The sequence below is a fragment of the Castanea sativa genome, chromosome 10 (assembly GCF_040712315.1).
Source record: "Castanea sativa cultivar Marrone di Chiusa Pesio chromosome 10, ASM4071231v1".
In the NCBI taxonomy this organism is placed as follows: domain Eukaryota; kingdom Viridiplantae; phylum Streptophyta; class Magnoliopsida; order Fagales; family Fagaceae; genus Castanea; species Castanea sativa.
Window position 1 is genome coordinate 28,333,315 of NC_134022.1, and position 23,594 is coordinate 28,356,908.

A 23,594-nucleotide genomic window follows, 5' to 3' on the forward strand; every position below is an offset into this window, starting at 1 on the left:
CCCCAGAAAGCAACCACCTTGGCGCTCATCTAAAGAGCATTTTGATGCTATCAAGAACGAGGTGATCAAGCTTAAGCAAGCTGGGACTATTAAAGCTGTTTTTTACCCTGATTGGCTGGCCAACACAGTGGTGGTGAAGAAGAATAATGGAAAATGGCGAGTATGTGTAAATTTCACAGATTTGAACAAGGCTTGCCCCAAAAATCCTCTTCCTATGCCTCGTATAGACCAATTGGTCAATGCCACTATAGGTCATCCTCGGATGAGCTTTTTAGACACTTTCCAAAGGAACCATCAGATACCCTTAGCTTTGGATGATCAGGAGAAAACAGCTTTTGTTATTCCTACTAGAAATTATCATTACAAGGTGATGCTCTTTGGTTTAAAGAATGCAAGATCCACCTATCGGAGGATGATGACCAGGATGTTTGAGCCACAACTAGGAAAAATATTGAGATCCATATAGATGATATGGTGGTGAAGAGAAAGTTAGAATCTGAGCACGTTAGTGACCTCAAAAACATCTTTAGAATAATGAGGAAACACAAGTTGCGCCTTAATGCTTCTAAATGCTCTTTTGGTGTTGTTTTAGGAAAGTTTTTGGGATACATGGTCACTCATCATGGAATTAAGGTCAATTCTGATCAGATTAGGGCAATCAACAGTTTGCAGTCTCCTCGAAACCCTAAGGAGGTCTAGAGATTAACGGGGATGACTGCTGCCTTGAATCGATTTATCTCTCGATCAGCAGATAGGTGCAGACCTTTCTTCCAGAAAAGGGTTTGAGTGGACCGAGGAGTGCCTTCCAGCAATTGAAGGAGTACCTTTCTCAGCCACCCATCATGTCCAGGCCCGAGGAGGATGAGGTCCAGTTTGCCTACATTGTTGTGGCTCCACATGCAGTTAGCTTGGTTTTGATATGGTTTAATGATGGGGTGCAAAGACCAGTCTATAATGTGAGAAAATCCTTACAGGAAGCAGAGGTTTGGTACCTACCATTAAAGAAGGCCATATTAACAGTAGTGCATGCAACACGTAAACTCCCCCATTACTTCCAAGCTCACACGGTGGCGGTGTTGACTCAACTTCCTCTTCAATCCCTACTTCAGAGAGCTGATTATACGGGGAGGATTGCTAAATGGAGTACGATTCTGGGGGCCTTCGATATCAAGTATATGCCTCACACCTCTATTAAGGGCCAAGTCCTTGCGGACCTAGTGGCTGAATTTGCTGAACCTTCTATAGAATAAGAAGAAGAAAAGCAAAACATAGATGGAAAATCAGTTGGAGTGGTCTCTTTACAAGAACCTCTATCCTGGAGGATATATGTTGATGGCGCTACTAATCAAAGAGGATCAGGAGTAGAGCTGGTTATGGTATCTCCTGAGGGGATTGTTATTAAGAAATCCTTGAGGTTGGGTTTCTCGGTCACGAATAACGAGGCTGAGTACGAGGCTTTGTTGGTGGGAATGACTATGGTTCAGAAGATGGAAAGAAAGGTGTTGGAAGTGGTTTCAGATTCTAGGCTGGTTGTTGGACAGGTAGAGGGTGAATTGGAAGCTAGGGATCCGAGGATGCAAGAATACTTAATCAAGCCAGACATTTACGATCAGGGTTCAAGTCCTTCACCTTACAAAAAATCCCTAGAAGCAAAAATACTCATGCGGACTCTCTTGCCACCCTCGTAACTTCCTCAACTCAAAGTTTACCTCAGGTCATCCTGGTTGAAGATTTGTGTAAACCTGCCTAGGTAAAGAAAGACGTGGTGCAAGTTCATTAGACTAGAGTGAGACCTAGTTGGATGGATCCCATTGTTATATTTCTCGAGGATGACATCTTGCCCGAGGAGAAAGGAGAGGCTGATAAAGTGCGAAGAAAAGCTCCTCGTTTTTTGTTGTCCGAGGACCAAAAGTTGTACAAGTGCACTTTCTCTGGACCGTACTTACTGTGTATACATCCTGAGGCAATAGAACCCCTCCTTAAAAAACTACATGAAGGGATTTGTGGGAGTCATATAGGTGGCAGATCTTTATCTCACAAGGCCCTCACTCAAAGGTACTAGTGGCCAGGTATGCAAAAGGAAGAGCAAGAGTATGTGAAGAAGTGTGACCAATGCCAGAGATTTGCCCCAAAAATTCATCAACCTATGGGTGTCCTTAATCCTCTTTCTAGTCCCTGGCCTTTTGCTCAATGGGGCTTGGATATTGTAAGACATTTCCCTAAAGCAGCAAGAAACAGGAAATGGCTTTTGGTTGGCACTAATTACTTCACTAAATAGATTGAAGCTGAGCCCTTGGCAAACATCAGAGACATGGATGCTAAAAGGTTTGTGTGGAAAAATATTGTCACTTAATTTGGGATTCCCCACACCCTCACCTCGGATAATGGGCTTCAGTTTGATAGCAAGGCTTTCAGAAGGTATTGTTGCGAAATGGGCATCAAGAACAGATATTCAACTCCGGCTTATCCCTAGAAAAATGGGCAGGTCGAGGCTGTGAATAAAATCATAGTCAATGGGCTTAAAAAAAGGTTGGATGATCCCAAGGGCAAATGGGTGGAAGAGCTACCCCATGTTCTTTGGACATATAGAACTACCCCTCGTAGGTCTACAGGCGAGACTCCTTTCTCTCTGACTTATGGGGCCAAGGCCATAATCCCTCTGGAAACTAGGTTCCCAACGCTGAGAACAAGCTCGTTTACTCCGGACAACAATGACGGGAAAAAGAAGAGCTTGGATTTGATCGAAGAGCAAAGAGAAAATGCTATGGTTCAGTTGGCGTATTATCAGCAAAAGCTTAAGCAGGGGTATGACTCAAATGTGAGGTTAAGACCATTAGCTCCTGGAGATTTGGTATTGCGGAAGGTCTTAGGTACTGCAAAAAACCCTACATGGGGGAAGTTAGGGCTCAATTGGGAAGGGTCATACCGTATCACTTCGGTAGCTGGTATAGAAGCGTATTTCTTAGAATATCTAGATGAAAAGATTGTACCACACCATTGGAATGTAAATAACCTGCGAATGTTTTACTATTAATGAAGGCATTTCTACCATGTTTTACTTATGACATTATTTGTTATATTCATTACTTGTCTAAGTTTTACACAGAACATTGATCATACCTGGCTCCTCAAACCATATACCTTAGGTAAATTAATATTTCTTATCATTTGTCTAAGTATTAAACAAAACCTTAGTCATGCCTGACTCTTGGGACCACATACCTTGGGTAAATTAATACTTCTTATAATTTGTCTAAGTATTAAACAGAACATTGGTCATGCCTGACTCCTCAGACCACATACCTTGGGTAAATTAATACTTCTTATCATTTGTCTAAGTATTAAACAAAACCTTAGTCATGCTTGGCTCCTCGAATCACATACCTTGGGTAAATTAATATTTCTTATCATTTTCTAAGTATTAAATAGAACATTGGTCATGTCTAGCTCCTCAGACAACATACCATGGGTAAATTAATACTTTTCATTATTGTTCTAAATATTAAACAGAACCTTGGTCATGTCTGGCTCCTCGGACCATATACCTTGGGTAAATTAATACTCTTTTTTATTTGCTTAAGTGTTAAGCAGAACCTAGGTTATGTCTGGTTCCTCAGACTACCTACTTAGGGTAAATTAGCACAATCAGGCATCTAACTCTATGTTAAACAAAACTTCGACTATGTCTAGCTCTTCAAGCCACCTACCCTAGGTAAATTAACATCCTTTTGACTAGCAGAATACTAAACAGAACCTCGGCCATGTCAGGTTTCTTAAACCACATGCCTTGAGAGAATTAGTAATTAGTCTAGCTCTGTCACACATAAGCATCACTTAAAGCATTTGCAAGTGTATCCATGATCAGATCATGAGCTAGGAGTCATCTGCAATTCCTTAATTTGCTGCTAAGGGGAAGGGTATGTGGAACTAGGAATGGTATGCAGGGCCCTTTAAGTTATGCCTAAGGTATGCTTGTGAAGCTAATTGTATGCTTTGTTGAGCTTATAAACTTGGATGGCTCTGCCAAATCTGTTGTTGATTGTATAGGACATGACAATCGCATTGTCACTTACAAATATAATCGAATTAAACTGTATTTCGTTTTCTTTTTTTGTGTTAACTAAGTGTGGAAGGGATGTTATCAAAATTGGAAGGCTTCCTTTATTCTGCAATAAATTATGCAAAGTAGGACAATAATGTTGTTACTTACACAAATGATTATTAGAGTCAAATACATAGCCATGTGTCAATTCAGGCATTATTTTCTCTTACTCTTGTACCAACAAAACATAAAACAAAGTATAGGATATGTCAAAATTTTGCACAGAACATATATAATAAAAACTTCTTAACTATCATTAAACCAAGCCTTGAAAAAAGGCAATTTGATTACAAACTTAGGAGTCCAAAAATAACAATTATAAAATAAATATAAATAAAAAGAAGACTATTCTAATAATCACTTAATTTTAAGTACAATTTTTTCCTTTGCTTGGGTCTTGACGGGCTGGGCAGGGGCTGTTGTGGAATAAGCGTGGCCTTTACATGTTGTGGGGGGCCTCTTTCTCCTTGGAGGGGTCCTCAGGGGCAGCTGGAGGCTAGGAGACGTTAGGGGCCACTTCCCTGGTTATGCCAACTTCTTTTTCAATAACTTCAGGCAGCTCAGCCTTCTGCCTCCTTGGAGGCAATGTTAGCTTTAGGGACAAAGGAGCTAGAAGCACGGATGGCAAAAAGATAGTACACACTCTCTGCTCTCCTGAGGGCAGAGGAGGCCTCAACCCCAGCTTGGTTAAGGGCCTCGTTCCACACCTAGAGGCAGCAATACCTACATACCTCTAAGACCTCAGCCCTAAGGGCCTCCTCGGTCTCTGCCACTCCTACTTCATACCCGTCTTGCTTAGCTTGGTCCTTAGCCTTCTCAACCTCCTCCAGTTTCTTTGTCAGGACCTTTATTTGACTTTTGGCCGTGGCAAGCTCATCCTAGCCTGACAAAGCTACTTCCGCTGAGCCTCCGCCTGCTTCTCCACCCCATTTAAGGCGGCCTCGGCACTCTTCTTGTCCCGCTCAACTTCAGTTAGCTGCGTGTTAAGCTCTTGTGTCTTTTTCTCAGCTAACTTAAAAGGCTTCATGGCAGCAATGCGCCTAGCCTCCTCCTCCTTCATTGATCTGTGGAAGCTGATGACTATTTCCTCAGCCCTGTGCACAGCTTGAACAGCATGTCAAAGAAGAAAAAATGCAAGTGTTGGAAAGAGCAAATATAATTGTTAAAAGAGAGAGAGAGAGAGAGAAAGAGAAAGTCCAGTTAGTGAGTTTACCATGGCGAAATCTCTCTTCAAACTGAGAAACACCTCGTGTTTTCTCAATGACCTCAGATCAGCCATATCCCCTGGAAGTAACAAAGCCTGCTCCACGGCATTGGCCACGTAGCCAGCCCTCCCTCCTGGAAGTCCCTAATAGAGGCATCAGCCGGCAAAAGGGCTCCGTCCAGCACCGTGGCAGGGTTCTAGTCTGGAACCCCGACCTGGAGACCGCCTCTTTTATCTGCCACAGTCTGTATCACCCTGGCTTGTTTGGCCACCTTCTAAGGCTCAACATCCTTAGTAAGGTGGTTTTTTCCTCCTTCCACCACCTTTTTGCCTTTCTGTTCCCTTCTCCGCTTGTGATCGTGGGGTCAAGTTGGTGACCTTGGGTAGATGGAGGGGTGGGAGGTTTGTTCTGGGCAGCTCTATCAGGCACATTGCCACCTGCCTGGGACTCTATTAAATCCCAAAGACTAGTTCTGGTCTTGCGCTAGATCGCCATAGCGTCTGGGATGGAAGGATCTTCTTGTGAGTGGCTCACTTGGGCAGAAGGAAGATGGCTGAAGTCCTCAGTAGGAGTTTTGGGAGACTGGCGGTGGCTGAAGACTTCAAATTCATCTTCAAACTCAGAAATTTCAACCACTTCCTCCTCCTCCTTGATGATTGGTAAGAATGATGTGGCTACTTCCTTAGCAGTGCATTAGAGTGGCAGTTCTACCTGCAGTACGCCTTCTGGAATAGGGCCGGTGGTAAGGAAACCCGGAGCAGCAACGCTTATCTAGTGCAAGCGTGGATCTTTCGCGTTGATCACGTTCTTCAGACTTGAAAGCTGGACGACAGAGGGTTGTAGCCGAGAATGAGGTGGGCCACTCTTAATTGATCGTCACTGTGCACGAAGACCTCGGCTTTAAGTATCTTGTCTAGGTCTGGCTGGTTGACAAGATTTAGATTGGGAATGGAAGCGTGCTTATCTGCAAAGCCATTAAAAAAGAAATTATCAAAAAAATTGCATAACTCAAGGAAAAATTCAATTGCAAGCACAAGCAAAAAGAAACAAATGCAGAGAATATCATAGAGAAAAGGGGGTGACTTCAGAGTAATAAACCTAGACCTAAGAACCCCACATGGTATCCCATCTCTCGTCGGGTAGTGGAGGCAATCGTGCCACTCCCCTGAGATGATTAGAAAATCTTTGTTCATGCCTTTGTTGGAATCAAGAAGGCATGAAATTAGCCTAACCTCAGGAATCCTAGTCTTTAAGTAATACCTCTACCCTTTTAAGAGGCGAAGGTTGTAAATCCAGTTAACGTCATGGTGGGTGAGGTTCAAGCCCATCCTCTCATTAAGGGCGTCTACACTACCTAGGATTCTAAGCATGTTTGGAGCACACTGGGTGGAGGAGAGACGGTGAGCTATTAAATAATCCCTAGTGACTCTACCCATGGGGATTCTCATCCCTCCGATTACTACTTCTCCCTCCTGCCTCATGGTGTGCCACTCTCCTTGTTTACAGTACCTAATGGAAACCCCTAAGAGAATTCGGTATTGGGTTCTAAAGTCTTCTATACCCTCTGGGGTGTTCACCAGATAAGCGAATCTGCCCATGTATGTAAAAGAATTGAGGGGATTAAGTGGCCGAGATGAAATTGTACGGGCCGAGGAAAAGAAAGTATTTAACTACAAAGAATGACCGAAGGGACTGGGAAAAATAAAGAAAGAAAAAATCGCTAGAGACTACTTACGAAAACGAATAAAGGCCCCTCGAACTAGCTCTTGAGTTCGGAAAGTGCAAAAGTGAAGTATATGAAGTTTCTGGATAGTATATCTATGAAAGAGAAAAGCAAGCGAGAGAATTCCTGCCCAAGTTCCAACGAAATCCTCAGCCATTGGATCTTCGTCGCGTCGTAGAACGTAGGAGACACGGAGCCACAGAAATTTAATACAGGCGTGCCCCGAATGTCGAAGTGTCAGGGACAAGCATTGAGCACTGGAAAAGGAGTTTACGCAGACAGAAAATAACGTGTGACAAGAGGAGGATAATGATAATAATATCAAAATCCCATTCTTTTCCAAGAAGCAAAAGAAGTAAATTTTGATGGGCTATTGTAGGGATAAAGGGCCCATAAGTGTAAATTGGGCCGTGGGTCTTGTCCAAGGATGTCTATTAGTCCAAGAACCCGAAGATAACAAGAAAGAAGTGCAAATTAGAGAGCCACGGACAATCTTTTGATGGAAAGGCTTGGAGAGGTAGTTCGAGGAGGAGTACTTCCTCGGCTAAGCAAGGCAGAGGTCAAAGGGATTGGTCTGCCTTTAAGGGCAACACTTCGAAAGGTTCTTCTGGTAAGGATAAACATCAGGGAAACATAAGACAGAGGGAAGCTAAAAATATATATATAAGGGAAAGCAATTACCACCACATTGAATACTCTGCAGCTAACCCTCTAGCCGCATTAATGTGGAGGTGATACCTGAACAATGGTAAGCAGCATTATATCTACTCTCAAAGACTTCAGGAAGGGGCTGATAGAATAAGGATCAAAGCCAACAGCTTGACCTACACGTGGATGGTGGAGATGAAAAAAAAAAGGGATATATAAAGGAGAGGAAATCCCCTTACGCAAGGGATATCTAAAAATAAAGGGAGAGACATTGTAGAATCAAGAACAAGACTTATAGCCAAATTCAAGAAAGACATATATAAGATCTAGTCTCCTCGAACTGTGCCAAGGACGATTTTCTTTGAACAAAACCGATTTATTCCTGTTTTCTTGTCATTTGGGCTCACTATTATTATTATCTGATTCATTAGAACCTAGTTTTCCAGCCCACTCTCTACAAATTTATTGTATTGGGCTCTTTGGGCCTAAATCATTTTCCCTTTAGGCTTAGGCACCAAACTAGGTCCTTACAATTATTATTATTATAAATATAAATATCTTCTCATATAAGGAAGAATGTCATATTTTAAATTAAGGGTTTGACTTACCTCTAGTACTTTTTTTAATTAGACATCTTTAGTTGTTTTAAATAAAAAAATGGCAAGTGATAATGGGTTTTAATCTCCACATTTTATTTAGTTAGTGGGTGATGTAATTTTCTCATTAAAATAAAAATGAGATTTCAATTTAAAAAGTACTGGAGGTAAGCTAAACCCTTAAATCAATTATTATAATTCTAAATAAAATATTTTCTTATATAATATATATAAGCAATCATTTAAATTCCTCTAATTTAAATAATTGATGTACAACTACATATAATTAGTATATACATTTACTCCATTAGTTAATTCAATAAACTATGATGTAAATGCAAACCTTATTAAGGTATAAACCTAAATAAATAAAACCTCAAGGAATACACCACGTGGCAGAACCTCTTACTCTCTTGCATGAGGTCTTTTCTTTTATATATACTAGTTGCTAACTCGTACGATGCACAGGAATAACTATCGGAAGAACTTCAGTGGAAAAAATAAAGGTCATTATTTTTTAGTTAAAGCAGTAAGAGCATTAGTATTAGTGGAGACAAATAGGTAAAATGTTATATTTGCAAGCATTAGTATTGGTGGTGCTAAAAAGTCATATTACTATTTTTTATCACCACCAATACTAAAAAGCATACTGCAATGGTGGAGAGAAAGCCAAAAAATTTGGCTTTTGAGTTACAATGCGGAGCTAAGAAGCTAAAAAAAAAGTATTTTATTCAAAGCTATATTATTTTATTATGTTGGTGGTGGCGGTTGTTAATTATTGTAGTAGGCATATTATTTTATTATGTTGTTTATATTATTTTATTATGTTAAAAGCTAAAATAAAACCACTAATATTTGGTGTCTTGTAAAGTGAAGTGGTAAAATAGATAAATTAGCTTTTTGTGGTGTCAAATTGCTAAATTTATGGCTCCACCAATATGGATACTTCAAAAATATATGAAATTTTAAAAAAAAAAATGATATTGAAAGAAATAACACATTTTTATTAGTTAGGTAAAAGAAAGCAATGTTGTTTTACTTATTAGTTTTTTATGGAAAAGAATAAGAGACAGAGTGTTGTATGTCTAATTTAGTTTGTGTTGTATATATAAGATAAGTTGTAATATATATATATACCAAAATGTGCATACTAAATGAAAATGTACCTATTAACGAAAAATGTGCTTATTGAAAAAATGAAAAGGCACAACTGTATGGTGTTTTTAAATGTATGCATAGAATTTTATATATATATATATATATATATATATATATATATATATATATATATATACACATATACTAAATTGATTTTAGAACTTGATTCCTCTGATGTAATGACTTCCTGACTTGCTCAATACTATTTTTGTTTAATAAGAATCCCTTTCTACCAAAAGAAACAAAGGAGTAAAAGATGTCTATTTCCCAATTCACATGAACACCCTCTTATATAAGGCCAAGGTCAACCAACTAACCATAAAAGCATTCACATCTACAATCTTCCTACTATTCTATTTTACTATTTCAAAAAACTACTTTATCAATCATACCATACCATTTTACAATACACCCAACATCTCATTTCTTATTTATCTCATCTATTCATTAAAATATTAATTTCACCACCTATTTTCTCTTTTCCGTTCCTCTCTCCTCTTTCTCTCTTTTCTCATCCTCTTTCATAAAAAATAATTAAAAAAACTAAGCCACCATAGGAAAACTTAGCTACCACCATCACCAACCAAACCTTGCCTAGCTACCACCATCACCAAGCAAACCCAGCCACGGCACCAAGCAAACCCAGCCACAACACCAAGCGAAAAAACCCAGCCACCACCACACAAACCCACCATGGCACCGGATAGCAACCACCACCATAATCACAGTACCCACCACCATTCCAACCACCGAAACCCATTAAAAAAACCACCAAACCCACCACCAACAACCACAAAAGTTTCTCAAAAAAAAAAACAAAACAAAACAACCACAAAAACCAACCACCGCAAGAATCACCAAGAGAAACCCACGCCGACAACCACCAAAAGAAACCCACTGCAAGCAGGGTCGGGCCAAGGCCTAGGCCTAAGCCCCCCACCTCAAAAAATATTCACCCTTTACAAAAAAAGACCCCTTCCCATTGTAAAAGACCCAAAATTTTATAAAATATATGATTTTTTTCAATTGGTTGTGCACTTTTAATTATTAGTGATATTAGGAATATCACAAACTTTACTATAGATTTTTAAATTGACATGTTACCAATCACAAAAAAGTATTTTAAATATTTATCAATTACATTATTGAAGCTCATCAACCACTGTTATTATCATATTATATTGTAAACATTTTGTAGTACCTTTAGCATTTTTCTTTTTTATTTCTAACAAGGCTTTAAAAAAAAATTACAAATGTGTTAGATTATCAATGATGATTAATCTCGCTTATTAATTTGAAACTTTCATAATTGTAAACTAATCTACTACAAAGCCACACATAAATTAATATCATAGATCATACATTAGATTATAAATGTAATTAACTATGTATTGTCATATATCCAAGATAAATTAATTTTCTTTTTAAAAAACAATATTTTTATTTTTACTTTTTGTTAAATTTATGTTTCAACTATGATATTCAATTCTCTATATAAAATTAATCCTAGTTTTAGTTAGTATTATTCATTAAATTATGTATTTAATACATCAATTAACCTCAATTTGATTAACATTAAATAATTTTATTTAATTAATATATACATATAAAAGGCCCCACATAAATCTTTCATCATAGGCCCCAAATTAGCTTGGGTCGGCCCTAACTGCAAGAACCACACAAAAAAAAAAAAAAAACCACCACCAATCTCGCCGACAATTATGCCACCACACCATTCTAAAAACTCATCACTCTGATCTCGCTGACAACCACGCCACCACACCGATCAATAAACCCATTACCCATGGCAACAAACCCATCACGCCGATCTCGACGACAACCACGCCACTACACTAACAAGCAGACCCATTAAGTGCAGGTCGCTCAACCTTGCCAAGAACATAGATTTCTAATTTCTTTCAGTGTGCCGAAAATATAGAAAACTCTTGTTGGATCTTGGACTTCATAGCTAGCAAGATTTACCATGCCACGCCAACAGACATTGAAGAGAAAATAGAGAAGATGAAGAAGAGAGAGGAATGAGTACAAAGACGAAGAAAGAAATGTGTCAATGAGATAGAGAAAGAAATAAATAAAAATGAATATTTTATTTTTACAATTAAGCTACAGTGCCATCATAAATTTATGATAGCACTGTAGCTCAATTGTAAAATTTTACAATTACAAGGCTGAATAATGTATCATTTTTGTATATTTATGCTAAAATATCATAAATTTATGATGGCACTATAGCTCAATTGTAAATTTTTTACAATTACAAGGCTAGGTAATGCATCATTTTTGTACATTTATGCTAAAATATATCAACATATGACACATGAAAGACCGGATGTGAATGCTCTAACTACTAAATAGGCTAAGCAATATATTATAGGTCTTATCATACAGCCACCACATACTTACTCATCAATCTTTTTTTTTTTTTTTCTGACACAACAATCTTAAACTAATTATTGGTTCAGAAGAAAGTTGATAATTTGTCTTAATAAGCCTTTGCAAGTAGTTTATGGATTTATATGAAGCATACACTGCAAATTTTTTTCCTTCATTCCATAAACATATCAATCAGTGATTGTGGGCCTGTCACTAATAAAACGCCAATGTTTAATTAGACAGGAAATTGTGATTCCATTCATATGGTGTTGTATTATTTGCACCAACTGCTCCTTTAATTATCGAACATTTAAAACTGAGGTTAAGGGGAGGAAATAACCAAATAAAAAGGAAAAAAAGGAAAAAATTTATGTACAAAGATTGGCAGCCAAAATTCCATAAACCCCTATAACCTGCAGGGATCAGTGCAGAACAGCACTGAAACCAAGAACTCATGCTGGCAAAAAAACTGGCGGTAGGAACTGGGAAATCCCACTGTTTGGAAGCAATTCTTTCACCTCTTTTACTGCACAGCTTCATGTTAGAAGATCATTAAGGAATCTGTGATTAATGACAAACAGCCACCACCAGTGAAAAAAGTATAAACCAGATCGCTTCCAGAAAAAACAATGTTAATAGCAGGCTGAAGGAATTGGTGAATTTACAGCCCTTCATCTAATACTTCATTTGCTCATTCTATCCATCACCATTTAAGTCGTCAGAAGAAGATTTGATCGCTTCAGCAGTCATCAGAGCAACCACAGCCTTGTGAATTGCTAGATCTGCTCTGTAAAGCAACCGCTGTGCCCTCTCCCTCTTGAGCTTAGCCATGTTAACTGCATGCTGAGCAGCACCAGATGCATCACGCAACTTGAACTCATCAATGTCAGAACCATCCAACTGTTCAATGCCATGCCTCAGGGACCCATCTAAGTTATTATGCCGCTGTCTTGGCCACTCGGATGGTCCCATATTCCACCGATGAACCCCATTTCTCTTGTCTATTGTTCTCTGATTGTATGAAATCACCATCGGCTGATCATTCAATGCAAACATCCCAAATCTCTTTGATTTGTTCCTCTGAAGTTTTGGGATATGATTCCTATCATAACCATCATTGCTCATAGAGAAAACTCCTGTGCTGCTGGCATCCCGCGGTGAAAACATCCTTGGCGATGCCTGTGCCAAAGGGGAATCATCTAGGGATTCATAACTATGACCCGGATACACAAACTTGTCATCCGCAAAGGCAAAACCATTCAATCTTCTTCCTGAAATAACAGATGCAACTAAATTAAGGAAGAGGTTACAAGGAAAAATAAGTCTAAATAATATAGTATATATGTAAGTGTAAAAAAAATACCAAAAGCATGGAAACCATCATGATCTCCCAAGATGGCATTGCTTTGCCCAGAAACTGAAAACTTCCTATGTGACCTTTGTTTTGACCCCTTGTTGGGAACTTCCAAACCTCGTGGCTTCAAACAGAAAGCAAACATGGGTGGCTTTTCAATTAGTGCAGCCTTCTCCTGGCATCCATTAGGGATGTTGGTATTGTTTTTGTTCAAAGCTAGCTCCCACTCCTTCACTTGTTGTTGATACCTTTCCCAGAGCGGTGGCTGAATAAAGCACAAAAAAATGAGCCTTGAGATACATTTAAATATAAATAGAACAAGCAGGTTAAATATACACAAGCAAAATATCTATCAATACACACACACACACAAGCAAAATAAACAGGAGTTGCATGAATTTCATGTCCCAAAGAAAGGAACTAACAAAAGAAGATGACTCCCCCCAAATTGACAATATATATCAGCACTGAATTTTGTAAAATCTTAATGTAATTTATATATGTGAAAACCAGACCTACAAGGCAACATAATGATAAAAAATAAAAAGTAAGTTAAATTATTTCTTTTTCATATTGCACATCAATTCAAATCCAGAGAATATATTCCTTACACCAGTAGATGTCCAAATCAAATTCCTCTCTTATCTTTTATTTTATTTAATTTTATCCAGAAAACTTCACTCTCATCTCACATAACACGTGCCTCTCAGTTTCCAAAGAGTGTTTGAAAACTCCAAACAATATTACTTCATATCATTTTAATTCCAAAGGTTTCCCTTCTTTGTTTACCACTGATCTTAGTGGTAATTCAGCTTTTACAATTTTTTTTTCTCAAACATATAATAGTGGCTTTGTTTACAACTAATCTTTAGTATTAGCGTCTTTGTAAAAAGTAAATAAAATTAAGATTGCTTCAGCAGAAGCTGAATCCTTTAATAACTCAAGTGCACTCTCTACCTAGGGAATTACATCCACTAAATTAGCTTATATCATAGTGCTGAACATAATATCAAGAACAATAGAAAAGTGATTCAAAAGATACCTGAAGATGTCGAATTAAAGGCATTCCCTTCCTCTCCCTTTTTTGCCACCAATGCTCATAAATGGTTTTGATTAGATCCATGGGGCCAACTCCATCCATGAGGTCTTCTATTTCTTCAAATGCGAACTGATCACACTGTTGAGTATATGCAGCCTTCTCAAACATGTCCATAGTCCTTTCAAACATCTCCTCAGAGATCATTCCCACGCCACCGTCGTCAATTTCAGAGGAGCTTGGATTGCTCAAAACCCACTCCTCATCATCACTGTCCATGTCATATAAGACACGTGATGGATCCAAAGCCATCTCAACATCCGTTTCAACCTGCCGGAAGTACTTAGAAGAACTGCGAACATATGCTACTTCTGCTCCACTATCATAATTTTCCTCTATCAAGCGAACCCCAGGAATGGGAATGTTTTTTATCAAAGCAGCACGAATATTCCGATTGTAACACTCTTCATGCATCTCCTTGAAAAAGGCCCACTGACTCCTATCTGGAAACTCCAAGATCCAATCTTTTCCTCCTTTCCACATCATAGCATGAGTGTAGCGGTTTGTTGACCCAGGCTGCAGAAACTGATGTGCCTTGTACGAATACTTTGTAGTCCCTGAAAGTTTTACAGCAAGCTTCCACTCATTATGATCAAAAAGCTCTAGTACAACTTGTACCCCACATTCTCTCCATCCTCTGTCACCAAGTGTGATTAACACATTTGCATCACAAGATAAAAACTCTAAGTTTCTTTGAGAGCCTCTAGAAACATCTGCTGGTCTCTTCTCATTAGCTCTCCTAATTCGTTTGTGGGGAGGTGCTTTCTGGTGATGACTTCTATGCTTTGGGTTCACATCGAAACCTCCAAGTGGCAATGTGTATGAAACCTGAGTTCGAGGTTTTTTAGGTCCATTGCCAAAACCATTTTGAAAGATGTCAGCCTTACCATCTGACCATCCATGAGAGGGGCATCCATATGGTGATGAATTATTTTTATTTCGATGCCATGTACTCCTGGGAGCAGTGGGGTTGGGGCTGGGGATAATGCCACCATTCATATTCCAAGACAGATCTGTAGAATGTTGAGCACTAGGTAATTCCCCATCATCAGACTTCTCAAATTGATTAAATGATGGAATTTCAACACCAAGACCATTCAAAAAAGAATGGGAACCAGTATCAGACTTATCTCTATCAACTGAAGGTCTTTGCGATAAAGCACATTGTTCTGACTCTGAATGATGGTTTTGCCACTTCTGCGGCTGGACAATGGCATCAGTCCCAATATTTTCAGAATCTCGGGAACCAATAGATGTTCCAGCAATGTTAACATCACCATTTTGGTACTTCCAGGGTGACTTCATCCAATCTTTCTCCTCTGATTTAGCACAAGAAAGCCATGCCTCACAAGCAGTATCCTTAGACAAAGCCTTTAAATTATTCCCAACAGCATCCTTAGAGCAGTCCTCCGCACTAGAACTTTCATCCTCAAAAAGACTCCCGGAGTTTTCAGGATGCTCTACTGAATCATGGTCCTGGAAAGTGATATGAGCCGCACAATGTTCCATTAGCAGCTTCAGATGCAAACTAAGAAAGAAAGTAGGAGCAGCAGCAAAACAAAGAGAAAATGGGGGAACTTTCCCGTGCATCTCATTGGGATTAGATGACAACTGACTAATATTCACATAGGTGCAATCCGTGGCAAAACCCATGACCCTTATACTCTGGCTAGGCCTTTTCCTTAAGCCCTGGTTGGTGGAAAAACTTACAGAAGTTAATACAAATCATAAACTAAATAAAATAAAAGTACCCACATTTCAATGCCTAACAAGGCTATGTCAACCAAAAACAAATTTTGATTAGTAAGTTATACACACACCCAATGGGTCTTCAACCGATGACCTCACTCTCCACCCAGACTTATAAGAGGAAGTGCCTATTATGCCAGAGCTCATTGGCAAGGCTATGTCAAAAAATACTAGGGAATGTTTAAAATGTAGAGAGATGGGGAAGAAAGCTGAGGGGAAGTGTGGGCAGAATATTAGTAAATTTAGTATAGTCCGGCCACCCTTTCCCTCTATGCACCCCACTCCTTCCATCATCCTCCCAAAGGAACTAAAACACGGGTTTATCTCCATACTTTATTATTAAACTCACTTGCACTCCAAAACCAGAAGCGAGTGTGCACCGGTTTCCGCAAGGAAGGGGGTGGATCACTTGAAAATGAAATGCATAATGAAAAAAGGTAATAGATAGCCTAGAGCTAATTACATAAACAAAGGGGAAAGCTATATATTTTTGGTAATATAAGAGTACAACCCATAAACCACATTCAGAAAATGTAAGAAAAATAAATGGAATACCTTTATAGAGGAGGGCCGCACACAAGCAGAAGTGAGAGGTAACTGATTTCTTCCATTTTGAAATGCATGAATATTATCATAAGTGCATTCTGACAGAGGTAGTTGCCTGGTAAGCAAACAATGCCTCTTAAGTTTACAGTCCAGGTACACCCACTTTGAATTATTCAGTTCAGAGAAGTTGTAGAATGCAAACACAAGTTGCTTTGTCAGATTTTGAACACCTGAGAATTTGAACCGAATTGAAGTTACAGGCAATTGTGAGTCTAGATACTTCCCCTGATCACTAGATCGATGAAATACTCTCAGGACTAAAGAAACCAAGGCTACAGCCTCCTTGAAGCAACCTTCAAACAATAGAAACCTCAACCCAGCTACATTGTCAACAAAAAGCATTTCCAAATGAACCTTTGGCCACATGGTCATCACAATACCATGCTGAAGAAGAAACCCAGCTCGGAACAACCAAAAGTTCTCTGCTCCAAAATAGTCATTCAAAACCAACTGCACTGGGAAGCTTAAGTCAAACCTGATTTGTCCTGATTTTATTGATGGAAAAGAAAAATCCAACAACCCAACATTGTCAGCAGACCCCAAAGGCACATCAAAGTCCAACCTACCCGGTGAAACATCACATTCTTCAAAGCCTGCAATCCCATCAACAAAAGGGCCAAAAGAAGCAACAGAGCAAGGTGCACTGCTAGAGACATGATTGTCCTCAAATGCATTAGACAGTTCTGGTGCAGTGCTAAAGACATGATTGTCCTCAGATGCATGAGACAATTCTGGGCCTGTCTTGCGGAACCGCCGCCTAAAATAAACAATAGGCTGTTTGCTATCTTTGAAGCAAGTGGTGCTTTCCAGCGAAGACCTCTTTAGCTTTACAGTGTCACGTAATCTCTCTGGCAATTTAGAACTACTAGATAATTTACTTCTATCCTTATCCCTTCTCAATGAACCCTTGTCGGAACAACCATGCAGATGGACAGCTTCATCAGACAAACCTGATGACAAAGGATGTAAAGATGAATCAGATGTCTTCTGTTTCTTTGCAGCATAGGACGGAGAAGATTTGATTCGATGAGTAGATCGAGCCAACCATGAGATGATGGGCTCTGAGTCCAAATAGCTGCCTATACAGCTATCATCCTCAGTAGTCAAGTCTCTCTTTTCCTTCTCTCTACCAATCTTCGAACCTCCTTTTCCCCCATGAGAACTTCTATTTCTCATTAGTGATTTCCTTCGCTCTGCCTTACCAGGAACTTCACTAGGGAGCAGCAAAAGTTTGAACCTCTCATTTTTTAGGTCAATCCATTCTTCATCGCGGTCATCATATTTGACATGATGAAGCTTCCTTTCTTTGTCATACTCATTTACAAGGCCAAAATACCAACTCTGGTCCAAAGGCCAGAAGACCTTAATTCGCCTATTCAAAACCCAATATGCATCCAAGTCTCCATGGAAAATTTCATAAAAGTGGCGCCTTTTCCTCTGTCCCTTCTCTTTGTGCTGTTTCCTTGGTCTCAACACTCTAACAGCAGTATCAACTGATGCAGACTCTGATCCAGATAAAGATCTAGACCCACGGCCAACAAAATCCCCACCTGAAGATAGCAAAAAAGACAACCCATCGGCAGATCGCAATGCAGAAGCCTTGCTGTTTGATGAAAACCCAGTACAGCTTGGATCAAACCGGGATGATAGCATCCTTGCAGCATTCTCTTCAAGATTCTCCTCATCATCTTCTTGCGAATCATCAGAGATCCTAACAGAATTATCAGCCAAAGGCGCGGCTTCCTTCACTACATTTTTACAATCTGGTGCCAAATTCTTCCTTTTTCTATTACGATTCCTCTGTGGCTTTTTCAATGGTGTATCACCATTGTTTACAACCAAATGACCAACACTCCCTTCTTCCTCCTTCAAGTGCCTATCCAAATTCGACTCACTATTTCTATTTTCCTTAAATTCATCAAAAACTTTCTTTCGTTTAACCTTTGAAGACTGAACCTGGGAGCCCGAATCATCTGGACTTGACTTGACCACCTGATCAACAAGAGCCACTTTACTATTAGACTTCCCTGCCGGCTTCAACACTCGAGAACCATCAAATTTCTTCCGCCCAACAAAACCCCGCTTACGCTTGGGGATCTGAAATCCATTATCATTTAAACTAACGGAAACACTATTAAACTCGCTACTGCTATTCAATTTCTGACTCGAATCCGACTTCTTCGAGTCCTTCAAATCGTGGGAACCAGAACTCAACTGACCACTATACACTTCTCCATCCACACTCTTTTTGCTGCTGCTATCATTAACATTTTTTAAACTACTCAGAGACACCTCTTTCCTACTCTTCTTTTTCTTCTTCTTCCTGTCATTGTTGTCCCTCCTCTCATCACCATCCTCTCCACCACTCTTCTTCCTCTTCTTCAAATTCTTAATATCACCCTCTTCTATTACTCTAGATTTATACAAACTCTTAAGATCCAAAGATCTAGATTTCTTCGGAATTTCTGCGCCATGTGAGTTTTCTACACTATTTTCCATCAACTTTCCCTCAATCCAAACACCCAAACCAAAAAACCCCAATTCTCACATTCCATCATACATGCCCCTACGCATTTCTCAGATCTGTAACACCAAAACCGAACCCATACCATAAATAAATAAACAATCACAGAATAATCCCTCGCAAACCACTCAATAAATTAATCGATCAAACGCTATAACACACGCATTAATATCATTCCTTAAACAAAAATCGAACAAACTAAACCCTGAATTTGACAAAAATGTAAAATTCGTATACGTACCTCGACAAACATGTCACTGAGAAACCGATTCCTCGTAATAACCGTGAAGATCACGAACATGAAACATGAATTAGGGTTTGAATCTGAGCCTTCTGATTTGAAACCCTAATAAAATTCCTCGATTTTCGAAATTAAATTTAGCCAATTTTGATTTTTTCTTCTTTTTCCTTTTTTTTTTTTTTTTTTTTTACCGTGAGAGACGGACGAGAGCTAGGGTTTCTTTTGGTTCCACGAGAGTAAAGGGTTTAGATCGAAAAAAAAAATACCAAAAAAGAATTTTTGAGTAAATGAAAAATGAAAATGAAAATATATATATACGGAGGGCTAAAATCACGCTACGTGGCGCTCTGTGTAGCGTTCGATTCGGAAGTTGTGGTGGGGATTTTGTTTTACCGATTTATAGCCCTTGGATTTATTAACATTTCGGGGTAAACGAGAGAGATCTGAACGGTTATAATTTGGTCTGGTTCCACGTGGAGGGCTCAGATTCAAAATTGATTTGGGAGATGTATGGTAGTTAAGCATTACGGTTTTTGCAAAATTTGATTACGATAGAAACATTTGAAAAGTTCATTTAAGCTTTTCCATTTACTCGTTAGGAAATGACCCTGATGTTCTGTCAAATATCGGAAATGCCATTGGGCTTTTGAGTTATCAGGCGCCATAAAGAATGGACAGTGCCATAATACTTGCGCCCAAACAAACAAATAAAAGCGCGCATCAATATCACATTCCTACGCGCTTAAGTGTTTGAGGTTGTTGAACTCGCTTTTTTCTGAGAACCACGTGGCAATAAGATGGTTTTTATTACGGAAGTGCCACTGTTCTCAGCTTAGAGAAGCGAGTTGGTGTTTCTACACAGGATACACAGCGAGAAAGTTTAGCAGAGCTCCAAAAAGCAGGTAACCGTACACCGTGACGTGATCAAAGAAATAAAACAAACCGATTGGCTAATGGCTAAACAGACTGCGTGCTTACGGAAATGTCTGAATGTCCAACTGCAATCTTCCACGTGGAAATGGATTTTCATTTTAGTGAAATACAAAACATCCATCGAATTTGGGTTAATACTAAAAAATGCTAAAACACCCGAGCACAATATTTAGAACCCTAAACACAAAATTTTACGGCTAAATGTCGTATCTTGTTATTTTATATATGGAAGTCTTAAATGCTCTTATTACAAATAAATGTCAAACCAACCTTTGGAACTTCATTCGAGCTTCTAGAGGTGGTATTTCCTTTTCTCATCTTCTTTTTTTTTTTTTTTTTTTTGCAGATGATCTAGTGCTATTTGCAAAGGCGGATCACAAGAATTGTATGGCAATAAAGGATGTGTTGGATACCTTTTGTGACCTCTCGAGCCAGAAGGTCAGTGATGAGAAATCCCAGGTGTTTTTCTCCCCAAACATTTCCCAAAATACTAGGGAGGAACTATGTTCTATTTTGAAGTTTCGGTCTCACCCTCTCTAGGAAAATACCTTGGCTTCCCAATAAAGCATAGATCAATCCCACAGGACTTTGGAGAAGTCATTGAACAAGTTTAGAATAGATTAACGGGTTAGAAAGCCCACCTCCTCTCTTTCGTGGGCAAATTGGTTCTCACTCAAGCCACAATCTCAGCTATTCCAAACTATATCATGCAGTGTAATAGTCTCTCCCCCTCCCCCCCCCCCCCCAAAAAAAATTACTCAAAATGTTGATAAATTATGTCGTAATTTCTTATGAGGTTCAACGGAGGAAAAGAAGAAGCTAGACTTAATTAGCTGGAAGAAAATAACCAAACCGAAGAATGAAGGTGGCCTTGGGCTTCAGGCTACCAGGGAGAAAAACATTGCTCTTTTAGCCAAGCTTAATTGGCACTTGCACCAGGAAAAAGATTCCCTTTGGGCTCGGGTTCTTAACTATAAGTATGCTCGCCAAAGAAATTTTTTTCCTAAACCCAGATCCTGCTCTACCACTTGGTCCGCTCTCAAGAAGGGGGAATCAATCTTCAAGAATGGCATCAAATGGATTGCTGGGAAAGATAGTCAACTCTACTTTTGGTTCGACAAATGGCTTATCAAGTGGCCTTTGAGAAATATAATCTGATGATGCGAAGAAAATCAGTAGGCTGGATGCTTCGGACTTGAAAGGACTACTTGCTCTTTCGATGGCCTGGAAAAGAAAGAAAAGCGATCAAAAGTGATCGGGGTTGCCGGCCAAGAACCCTCCGATGGCAAAGTTAGTTTTCTCTCTATATTTTTGGAGTTCCAACTTTTTGGGAAATATAAAGCGTACCTTTTTTGGTCTGAAATGGCGTTTATATACTGTCCTAAAGACAGTTATCAAACTTGTAACCTCCCCTGGATTTGAGGAGGTGTGAAGGTTCAGGAATCACCCCTTCAACTGTTTAGGAGTTACATTTTTCCTCACAAAACGGTCACTGGAAGTTATGCGTGTGATTCGGAGTTGTTATATTCACTTTGGAAATTTTCTCAAGTGTCAAGGGCTCGTCCAGGGAACCTACGGTTAGGTGCATCTTGCTCCCAACATAAGGTCGTTCCTTTCTGGACGATCTTTCAGGACGAGGCTGATAGTTCACTTGGATGACATGGCATGGAGTTATAGAATCGTCCACGTAAAGCCCCGTCTACGCACTTTACTGCATGGACGGGCTTATTCAGGATGAGGTTCTTGCAACCTTTGTCTACTTGGTTTTTCCACGGACGACCTCTATGGATGAAGCTGGAGTTGTATTTTTATACCCCCATCATAATCTATAAGGCTCTCAATCGAGGGGAGGATCAATTACTCCTGAAGAATGTAATTTCACAGCAATATAGGCACTAGGAACTTATTTCTTTTGAGATTCCCCCCAACTTACTTATGAGAATCAAAGCAACACCAATCCCGATTCATACTAGTGGTACTGACCACATCTCTTGGGCTTCATCTCCAAGTGAGGAATTTGATCTTAAAGAGGCTTATAAACTAGCTTCCTTGAACAATGACAATATGAGAGTGAACACCTTTGTGGATAATTGGGTGTGGAAGACTAACACCATGCCCAAAAAAAATTGTTTTCTGTGGCAATGTGTTCATCGTAGCATTTCGGTAAGAGAGGTACTCATGGCAAGAGGATTAAATAGCCCAACATCATGTTCACTCATTTCTGTGGCAATGTGTTCATCTCCATACATCATGTTCGCTTTGTAATGGCCCAACAGAATCCATTATTCATGTGCTGAGAGATTGCCCTATAGCAAAACAGGTATGTAATTCCTTATCTCCACCTATGCTTCCCAACTTGTTCTTTGGTGCCAACCTCTTAGATTGGCTTCGCCTCAGCTGCAAATCACAGTACCCTTGTGCTTTGGGTATCTCGTGGGGGATCATTTTTCCAATTGGAGTTTGGAACCTGTGGTTACATCGGAATAGAGTTATCTTTAAAAATGAAGCCCCTAACAAGACCTTGAAGTCTGATATCCTTTCTAAGGCAGCTGAGTATGCCTTCCTTGGTGTTAATGAGAACAAGAAAAGGAGCTTGGGAATCATTTTTATCAAGTGGGAGACGCCCCCACAACATTGGCACAAATTGAATATAGATGGATCCTCTCTTAGGAATCCTGGACGTGCTGGGGGAGGGAGCATTATTAGAAACTCTAATGGTGAGTGGGTGGGAGATTATGCTCGAGCTATTGGAACCACTACTAGTGTTGCAACTGAATTATGGGCGCTACAGGATGGATTAAATATGTGCATTGACTTAAACCTTATAGCTGTGATAATAGAGCTGGATGCGAAGCTTGTTATAGATCTCTTGAAAAATCTAGGTGGGAGTTTAAATGGGAATGATGTAATTGTGACAGGCTACAAGGAAAGTCTTAAAAGAATCCCAAGAACTCTTATTAAACATTGTTTTAGAGAAGCAAACAAATGCGCTAATGCGCTTGCGAGAAGAGGAGCCTTATTGTCCCAAGACTTCATCTCCTTCCCTTTTCCTCCTTCTGATGTAGCTCTATTGCTTAGCTTATATTCTGCTGGCACTTTGTAGGAGCGTGTCTGCTCAAACTTTTCTGTTTTTTATTGTGCTAAGTTAATGAATTTGCCCTTCTTACCAAAAATTATTGCTTAGTTGTTTTTTTTATATCCTATTATAATTATTGCAAAGTTAAAAACCTTATACAAACCTTATACAAAGTCATAAACCTTATTT

The 23,594-nt window shown here is 39.3% G+C and overlaps 1 protein-coding gene across 2 annotated transcripts; it reads right to left on the reverse strand.

Moving 5' to 3' along the window:
* Nucleotides 1-12,010: 12,010 nt before the first annotated feature.
* On the reverse strand, nucleotides 12,011-19,681 carry LOC142612592 (uncharacterized). 2 transcript variants are annotated; one of them, XM_075784697.1, is made up of 5 exons: nucleotides 19,397-19,681; nucleotides 16,581-19,214; nucleotides 14,223-15,965; nucleotides 13,190-13,445; nucleotides 12,011-13,097 (listed from the first exon to the last, which is right to left on the reverse strand). In XM_075784697.1, the coding sequence occupies exons 2-5, from the start codon at nucleotides 19,128-19,130 to the stop codon at nucleotides 12,523-12,525; spliced, it is 5,124 nt and encodes a 1,707-aa protein (XP_075640812.1). In that variant the 5' UTR covers nucleotides 19,131-19,214; nucleotides 19,397-19,681; the 3' UTR covers nucleotides 12,011-12,522. The 2 variants fall into 2 exon arrangements, with proteins under 2 accessions (XP_075640812.1, XP_075640813.1); XM_075784698.1 differs by having other exon boundaries at nucleotides 12,057-13,097; nucleotides 14,223-15,752.
* Nucleotides 19,682-23,594: the final 3,913 nt, after the last annotated feature.